This window comes from Rhinatrema bivittatum, chromosome 3, assembly GCF_901001135.1.
Source record: "Rhinatrema bivittatum chromosome 3, aRhiBiv1.1, whole genome shotgun sequence".
NCBI classification, from domain to species: domain Eukaryota; kingdom Metazoa; phylum Chordata; class Amphibia; order Gymnophiona; family Rhinatrematidae; genus Rhinatrema; species Rhinatrema bivittatum.
The window spans coordinates 481,474,656-481,484,460 of NC_042617.1; the positions used below are offsets into that span (position 1 = coordinate 481,474,656).

At 38.8% G+C, this 9,805-nt stretch overlaps 1 protein-coding gene across 1 annotated transcript; it reads left to right on the forward strand.

Moving 5' to 3' along the window:
* The first annotated feature begins 230 nt into the window (after nt 1–230).
* LOC115088836 lies at nt 231–6,909 on the forward strand. The gene is made up of 4 exons (XM_029597024.1): nt 231–365; nt 701–808; nt 1,955–2,011; nt 5,544–6,909. Exon 4 carries the CDS (start codon nt 5,576–5,578, stop codon nt 6,332–6,334), a length of 759 nt encoding a protein of 252 aa, XP_029452884.1. The 5' UTR covers nt 231–365; nt 701–808; nt 1,955–2,011; nt 5,544–5,575; the 3' UTR covers nt 6,335–6,909.
* Nucleotides 6,910–9,805: the final 2,896 nt, after the last annotated feature.

A 9,805-nucleotide genomic window follows, 5' to 3' on the forward strand; every position in this document is an offset into this window, starting at 1 on the left:
GATATCAGGAAAACATCTCGGATATGATGAAGTATTGTGGCATTGTGTGTATGTGCGTGTGAGCTAATTACCAGACATTGTTCTGTGTGAATAAAAGGTAGGGCTGTTCCAGTCACTTAATCCCAGACTTGTTTGGAAGAAGAAAAGCATTTTATTGCCCAAGCCTTTGCTTGGTGACCCCATGGCATGGAGCTCTTTTAACATTTGTTTACCTTTCTCTATGGCAGCAGTTAAATACCTGAAAAAGATAAGAACTACTGTTAATTCCTGTCATCGCTGGGTACAGATCACCAAGCAGAACGGATTGGAACATTTGTGCTGCAGAGATCGTGGTGCATAGGAAACCACAGAAAAAAGGGAATATGGTAGTATATATCAAGTTAAACATTCTCAGTCTTACAAGTATTTCTTATTTAAAAGTATAATTTTTTAGCAAGATATTGAAACTTTACTTATGAAAAATAAATATTTTCTTTCCTGTAGGAATGGGCTTTTGCTCTTGTAATCAGTGTTTTGTACATATTTGTATTTATATATTATATGGTATTTTAAATATTGGCATTACAAGAAAAGATGGGCTAGAAATCACAAGACATAAATAAATAAATAATGTGATTGATACAGTAGAAATCAAATTGAGATGAAAAGCTAATATTTATTTTTAGTTCTGGATTAAAAGTATTTGTTGTATTGGTTCTAGGAAAAATAGTGTACTTTGGAGGTTATAACGACATAAAGGCTGGTGGCACCTTCTAGACTAACGGATTTATTGAGTCCATTTTGCCAGATGCATGGTATAGCAGAGGAGGTGGGTATATATAAAAGATGTTGGATTAAATGGGGTAGGGGAAGGATATAATGTACACAGACTTGACAAGTAAATTGAGGGCATAGTCTGTAGAGCAATGCATGGAGTGGACATGATATCTGTAGAACTGAAGAGAGGGAAATCTTTTTTTTCCTGAAGACTGTTTTGAGTAGAGATACAGTTAATTCGAGCAGCTTCATAGTAACATCCTATGAAAAACTGAAAAATCACATCCATCTTGCAGAACTGGCTTCCAGTGAGCTACAGAGCCAAATTAAAAACCCTTTCTCTTACCTTCAAAACCCTCAGAAGCAATGGCCATGGTTATTTGAAGAGCAGGCTCTTTGTTTAAGCCCCTTCCAGACCTTTAAAGTCATTCCCAAGAGTTCACCCTTGCTAAAGGCAATAAAGTTTTCCAACACTTGTGAGCAGGCCTACTCTGGAGCAGTCCCCACCCTCTGTAATTTGGTCCCAGAAGAGCTATGCCTCATCCAGAACTATCTACATTTCAGGAAAAATGGGGAAATATGGCTTGGTAGACCAGACTAACCAAAATCCATACGTTTCCTGTTGAGACATACAAAGATCTTTTATGAGGTTCTCTCCTACTTCCTATTTATTCTTGTTGTACATCGCTTTGGGTGAATCTATTTTTAAAAAAAGGCATTTAATAAATTGTAATAAATTAATGACGGAGGTTAGAAAAAAAATGTCTTCTTGTACCACATGATCAAAGCCTAACATCAGTGAAAAGAATTAAAGAACAGAAAATATTAGTGATATTTGTACTGTTCATACTAGATGAGTTCCAGCAGTAATTTTTTGGTTATTCCAGTTGTGAAATTGTTGTGTAGATAATCTAACAAAATTTAATGACTATATTTTGCATTAATGTTTTGTGTTAACACAACTTGCTTATGCAAATGCATTAAAAGTTAGTTGTGTTAGGTGTGCTATAGCATTTACTGTGAGCTATTACCATTTGGACAACATTGCAAGTCCAATATTTAATTAAAAATATTCTATTATATAATATTTTTGAAATTAGTATTATCTTGCATTGGTGAGACTCATCTGCTCTATCAAGATAGTGATTTTTGTTATAGTTGAGAATTTTTACACTATTTTCTCTGTTTTGTGTGACAGGAAAGCTACTGATATATCTGATCTAAACACACAAGGAGATTTTTTAATCATTCCAAGGTATCTTTCCAATTACTTTGAAACTTAAAATAAAGACCTGCAATGCAAAGAGATCTGGTTTGATTTCCAGCTACTTCCCTGGTCGGCCATGGCTGGTCGTGCTGGGGAGGTGGCATTCACAGCTCCTTTGGGGGGGGGGGGGGGGGGAGGAGTCCTACTCATCATGGAATGGTGCATTGTGGATATTGTGTCCAGACTGTGACTTGGCAGGAGAGATAAAACAAGGGGGAAAAATCCCTGGGTAGTCATGATGGAAGGTTCATGGCCCCAGATTCCTGCTCTGCTTCAGATTCAGCTAGAAGCCCAAAAGGAATCGCTAGGCCCAAAAAAGCTCCAAACATTTGTGATGCTGATGAAGATCAAAGTGTCTTCTGTGTCAGGCTTTAAACAGAATGATTAATTTTTCAGGTAGATAATAGGGTTTAAAGAGACATCTTAAAAAAAAAAAAAGCACAAGGGGAAAATACGTATTACTGATGGGTTTTAACAGCTGACTGATGCAGCAGAGGACAAGAAATTCTTTGCAAATTCCATGCAAAGAATCAGTTTCTAGTGTTAAATAGTTTTCTGTCTCACATGGTAACATATAAAGTAAATAAATGCAAAGAAAATCCCAGGCTGTAAATTTATTGAGGAAAAAGTCCCTTATCTTAAACAATGACCATCATAAAGTGCCAAACTTTGCAAACTAAAATCTTTTATGCACTATGTGGCAACTGTGAAGTGTCATCATCAGTCAATAAAGCAAATATCTGTCTCTTATTTTTTAAATTTTTGTTTGCATATAAATTTTTGGCCATTTGTCTTACAAAAGTCCCTGAGTTGCTAAACTGAAATTCAGTAAAATAAGAACAAAGTGATAAAGTAAGCTACTGGTATTCTAATGCATTGCGGATTAAAATGCACACAGACCATAAAATGAGTGCAATGAAAAGTCTTAGAGCACAAGAAAACATGATTTATATGTATAAATCATATTTTATGCACAGGAAATATGGTTTATGTGCACAAATCACGTTTTCTGTGCATAAAATACGATTTCTTTACAGAAAGTATTTTTGTGCACATAAATCATATTTCTATGCACAGAAAATGTGATTTGTGCACATAAATCATGTTTTCTGTGCATAAAATATGATTTACACATGCAAAAAAATGTGTTCTGCACATAAATCGCAAATAACTTGGATTAGGAGCACACCTTTGGGTTCTAAACTCATGTTATGCTCTTAACATGAGTGCCAGAAACTCTGCTCAGGATTTATGCACAGAAAAAATGTTTTCAGCATGGACAGCATTTTCAGTGTCCATAAATCATATTTTATTTATTTAAAATTTCTTATAACCGTTTATCACAACCCATTGTCATCCTAAGCAAGGAACATAGTAATTGTAACCTGTTTTTTGTGTACAAAATATGTTTCTGTGCATAGAATCCTGACTATAGGTCCTGGCACCAGAACTCCAACTTCCACCAGTAGACTAACATTAGCCTTGGTAACTTTACTATACCTCAGACTAGGAGTTAAATCCAGTGATAAGAAACACAAGGTGAGCCAGTGCACTTCTCTATATTCGGGGGTAACAGCTAATCACTGGCCTGACAGCTTTCCATTAGGTATTGTTTGTATTTTATTATGTTTGTATTTTTTGTTTTGTATGTTTTGTTTTTTATTTTTCCTTTGTTCTTATTTTTATTATTTAGTAATATCTTTATATCTTTAGTATCTTTAGTATCTTAATATCTTTAGTAATAATATTAGTATTATTTAGTAATATCTTTATATATTTTAAAGTTGTCTTATTCGGTGATTATTGTAATTTGGTTGAAAGTTATAAGTTTATGGTTTTCTGTTTATTATGATGGTAGCTTTTAAACAGGCGCGCAGGTGCTCATTGGCGCATGTGCGTCAGCCCACACCCAGGGACGCAGCCATTTTCTAACTTGCGTGCATATATGTGCACGTTATAAAATAGTCTAGGTGCGCATACATGTATGCCCAATTTAAGTGGGCACTTGCATGGGACTGCAAATCCCGCTTCTACTGCATAAGTTGGAGGATTTTTACAGGGGCATGCGCTGATGCCATTCCCAGTTTTACCAGTTTGTTCACAGGTTCACCCAGTTACCATCCAGTTCACCCAGTTACTGGCTAGCCTGCATTCCCCCGACTTAGTCCAGACTCCTTAAACCCCTCAAATATCTCTTTTTTTAAGTTTTTGCAACTTTCACCTTGCCCCAAGCAGAAGTAAAGTTACGCAGTGGGGGACCTTGGTGTGCACCAGAGCGCATAAGTATTTACGTGCACATCTCTTGGCTAAGCCCCAAAATGCCCAAAATGCTCAGACTCCGCCCAGACCACATCCCTTTTTTTGAAACAAGTGAGACAAGTGAAACAAGTGAGACAAGTGAGACAAGTGAAACAAGGGGATATGCGTGCATCTCGGCAGCTTTTAAAATTCGTTTGGCGCGCACCAGCCCAATATGTGTTCACATCTCCCAAATTTGGCACATCGCCAGGCTTTTAAAATTCACCTTTTAGTCAAGTGTATAAGTCCCAAGGACTATTTTTGGTATCTGAATCTCCAATTTCTTGAATCTTTCTTTTTATACTTCTTTTCTTCCTCTTTGGACTCCTGGATTACTGGATCAGAGCACGTGATGAGCAGCTCCTTCTTTCACTCTTTTATTTCTTTTCCACACTGCTGTGCCCCAGGACAGTTCCCTGACACTCATATATTGCTCTTCCTATGTAGATCTTTCTTCACACAAAGAATCAGGGATCAGATAAGGATCTTCTTTCCCCCACAGAAAGACAGAACCAGGATGAGAAGTTTACTCCCTCAGATTGGGTATAATTTCTACCCTACATATAGATATCTCAAAAACAACTGCTTCTGTGATATATCAGAGGCACCAAGACAGGGACTTTTCTATGTGGTCCTCTATACTCAATATAGGAACTCCGAGTCAGGAAGCTGCTTCTTCTTCCTCCTCCTGCTCCCAACTACACTTTCTCCTCAGAATATCTACTTCTCTGACCAACACTCAGTACACTATTGGGGCCATTCCTAGACGGGAGTGTAATCACCAATAGTTCAGTCCACTCACTACTCTTGACAACCTCAGTATGGCCTTTATCGGGAGGCACATAGACCATAGTTAAGGGACCATTGGCCCTTTTACACGAGTTTGTCCACTCTTGCTGGTAAATGCATACCAAGTATTACTAAATGATATTGCAAAAGACACACATGACTTACAGAAGGCTCACTGAAGACAGAAAAAAAAGTATCCAAGAACCTAAAGTTCTCACCAGCATGTTCCTAAGTACAGGACCAAATAGATCCTTTATAATCACCTCCTCTGTGCTCCCTAATTTTGTAAACTTCTCCTACAGAAGTTATAAAATCTTACTTTGAATACATGCATTGTTTGTACTTTTCTTCTGTTTAACTTATTCCACAGGCAAGTCATTGCTTCTTAACATGCATCCCATTAATAATGAGTTCTTATTGTGTAATTTGGCAGGATTCCTCCTCCCTCCACTGTCTCTTGTTGCAATGGCAGAGCTGTGGAAACGCAGATCAATGTCACCCCTAATGACAGTCGATGCATACATCCAAAACAAAAGAGAAGATGAGGATCTGTGCGTAAGGCTAGACAGCATGCATCACAGGCACTGGGTAACCCTGAACACCCTGAGGCAAAAGACTAACCACATGGAGAAACAACATCAGCATCTTCTGCTCCAGAGGGCCATCTCCCAGCGGTCAACATTGGGCCAGGTCATGAATGAAATCCGGTCTCTGAAGAGTGCAAAGCTGAGCAGTGACAACAAGAGGGACCTGTTGCCAGACATTGAATTATCAATAAAGTCTGACAGTGCATTGCCTAAACCTAACCATCTTCAGATGTTTTTATGGCAGCCCTCGGTATCCTTTGCTCCGCATGGTAAGACACAGGCCAAAGACATCAGATCATTAGTTCACCGTCCCTTAATGCAGAGAGCATCTTCTGCCATGGAGCTTTCAAGATTCAGATCAGATCTGGCTTCTGTTAAGACTCCAGAAAGAACCATGGACTTTGTAGTGGAGCAACCCAAAGCAATGCTGTCCCTTCAGCGAAGATCAGCAAGCACAGTGGAAGTGATGACATATAGGCAGCTAGGGGGTATAGCCAAAATAGAAAATATTTACATTAAAGAAACTGAGATGCAGAAGAAGAACAAACTGCTAGAGAAGGAGCAAATCAAGCAGAAGCTTAATGCCTCCCTTCAGGAAAAAATAAAGAACTTTCTCAAGAACTGTGAAAAAGACTAAAATAGCTCTATATACTGGCCAAAGAAAAGATCTTTTAGAACACAGATCTTGGTTTCTGACAAAAGTCTTATTCTGGTCACTTACATAGGACAATTTTTTCTCATTAAATGCAGGGGAAAGCACATTGAAGAGAATGTATAATATCAATAGCGGGAACAAAAGTATGGAACACACTACCTACCTCATTGAGACTACAAGCGGACAAAAAAAAATTCAAGGCAGAATTGAAATTGTAGTTATTTAAATGTGCTTACACAGAGCTTGAACATTAGAAACCTTTGGGCTTATCTTTTTTTCTGTTCTCTTTCTTTTAATTTATATTGATCTTATTTTAGTAAAATATCTGAAGTTTTATATTGATTATTAATATTTGTTTTAACGTATTTGAAGGTAATTTGATTAAATATTATAGTTTTATGATGTTATTTTAATAGCTAACTTATATTTTCTGTGCTTTACCTTTTTAGAAATGTTAGCTGTTATTCTCTTTTATTAACTTAATGTATTTTCCTTGTTAATATTATTATTGTACACCGTTGTAAAGGCTTTGCCGATGTGACGATATAGAAAATCAATAAACCATAAACCATAAGTTACCGTTTTCAGCAGAAATAAGGCCATGGGATGTCTGTAGCTTTTGGATAAGATGTTATTGTGGTGCAATATTTATTTACGATGACATATTCACTTTTCTTAAGAAAACACCAAACAGCATTTTTAAAGTGTTTATAAGTTTCATGTTAGCATTTGAGTATTTTCTATGAAGTAGATTTTAAGAGCTGTGCACACACACATAGACGCAGCAATTTTATAACATACACGCTTATATGCATGTATATATGTGCGTTATAAAATCGGCTATACGCACAAACATGTGCGAATGATTTTATATTGACGTGTGCATCTGCGCACATATGGCGACTCGAGTGTGTAAGTGGGGGGAATTTTAGTAGTTATGCACGCCGAGGTAATTACCTGTTTCCCCAGTTTGTTCCCAGTTCGGCCCAGTAATGGAGAGAACTTCCTAAACCCCCTAGCTAACTTGCCTCCCTTTTACTCTATTAGCCCCAAACCTTATAACCCCACTAACTAGCCTAGTTTTTTTTTTTTGTTGCATGACTTACATGCCGTCCATAAGAGATGTAAAGTTATGCAGTAGAGGACCTTGGCGCGTGCTTGTGCGCGTAACTACTTACATGCTGACTTCATGGCGCAGTCCCGGCCCATCCATGTCCTGCCCAGACCTCACCCTGACCCTTTTTGTGAAAACGTTTTTATGCGCATACTGGGAGATACACACATACGCGCATGGTTTTTAAAATCCGTGCAGTGTGTGCCATGCCAAGTCATGCACATATCTCCCGGCTTTGGCACACGTAGGGCCTTTAAAATCGGCCAGTATTGCATTGAGGTTTTACAGATCATGGGGAGACAGATATAATTTATCCCATTAGGGGGAGGAACTGACATCACTGACCCTGATGGGAATGTGAAGAGAAAGCTCTCCCCTGCATCCACCAAAAGCAAAGAGTTGGAGCAATCATCTGAGCTTATTTTCGCAGTGATTTTGTTGCTAAGCTGACTCAGACAGCGGTATTGATGTCCACCAGGAAAAACATTGATGGATTTGCACCAGTTTTCGTTTGGGGCCTATAGAGCTTTCTTAGCTACAAAGAAAGATCTCTGAATTAGAAACATCTCAAAAAGCATCCCTAGAAAAAATGGAGGATCTTGAAAATAGATCCAGAAGGTGCAACCTACATTTTAGGGGATTACCTGAATCCAAAGAATTTGCAAATGCAATTATAGTTGTTCAACAGATAAGCAGGACCGTGCTCCTTCTTGAAAATAATTTAGAGACAGATTTCAAAATGGGAGTTGAAAGAGCTCATAGGGCATTAAGTCCAAGGATAGGAAACTTACCAAGAGACATAATTGCTTGTTTCCAAAGCTTTCAGAAAAAAGAAGAAGTAATCCAAGTTGTAAGAAAAGAAGGGTAAGTAACCTGGAGGGGACATAAAATTGCTGAATATAATGATTTATCTCCTCAAACCATATAGAAGAGAGAGGGTGAAATCACTATTATATTGCAGAATGAAAATATTAGGTACCAGTGGCTATTTCCTTTCAGGCTTGCCTTCACTATTAGTGGTGTTACTTCAAGAATCAAGACAATGACTGAAGCAGTACCAATTTTTCAAGCAGTGGGGATATCTGTTCAGTTAACTGCAACATCAGTAGCTGTGATGGGCACTCTTCCTAAGGAATATTCGAGATAGCAGAGGGCTATTCATGGGTGTAGAAGACTTCAGAGACAATCAGGAGGCTCAAACTCATCCAAAATATCTGAAACTTGAGAGTAAATGCATTACCTTATGGTTCATATCCCTTTAACACTATAATGCCATGAAGGTTCTTTTTTCTCTCTGTAATATAAATGATGGCTAGTAATCTTCTTAGGTGATATCTTAAAAACAGTGTTATATTGAGGTTTTTTTTAATGAATATGTGATTTTTAAAGTTGTATTGAGACCTGTAGCGATTTTTTTTTTAGGGTATCTATATATTGCTTCACTCTTATTAGGATTGGATTTATAATATCGGATGGATGCAGGGGAAGTTTCATTGTCCTCTACTATTAGGAACTTGTTAAGATTCCACTTGGCTCAAGGGGGGATGGTAGGGTGGGAAGAGGGGATGGGTTTAAGTAGGAAGGATAAGGGGTTGATTAAAAAGTTTTCTTAATTATGGTGGACAGGTTTGGACATCATAGCTTAAAGAAATATGACCAGATTTTTCAACAGGCTTTGTTTAGTCTTTTATTCCTATTTGCTCTGGACTCCACTGAGATAGGGACTTTTAATTTTTCACTCCATGATGTCTCTAAAGTTTGTTTCCCTTAATGTTAAAGGGTTAAATTCACCTAATGAAAGAAGCATGCTATACAAAGAAGCTCAGAGATTGCGAGCAGATATGTTCACGCAGGAAACACACTGCATAAAAGAGATGAAATGTTGCTGAATAGTAAACATTTTTTTGTTACGAGCGCGCGCGGGCGCGGTCGTCTCGGGCAGGTGGTGAGCCCTTGGGCCACGGCAGGACCCCAGGAGGAGCCCAAGGCCACACCGTGGGAGGTGAGCTGAGCAGGCATGGTGAGCCAGGCAGGCAGGAACAGAAGCAGGGAGTCCGACCCTCAGTTGGACCTGCATGCCCAGGGTAGCCAACACGGGGAAGTTGACTAATGAACGGTCCTCCGACTGTTCCCGGCCCTTTCGGACCTGCCGCAGGGAACGGCAATGGGCAGCAGGCCGGACAGAGGCGAGGGCAGACAGAGTCCTTAAACAGAAGACATCAGACGGGGCAGAAGCAGGCTGAAGCAAGACGGAGACATCAGGACAAGGGCTGAAGCGAGACACAGGAAAGGTCCAGGCGAGCAGGAACTCCGATGCTGGGATACTCACATCCGAAGCC

Coding starts and splice junctions, on each gene's coding strand:
- LOC115088836 (XM_029597024.1), top strand. CDS start 5,576: ATGGCAGAGCTGTGGAAACGCAGATCAATGTCACCCCTAATGACAGTC.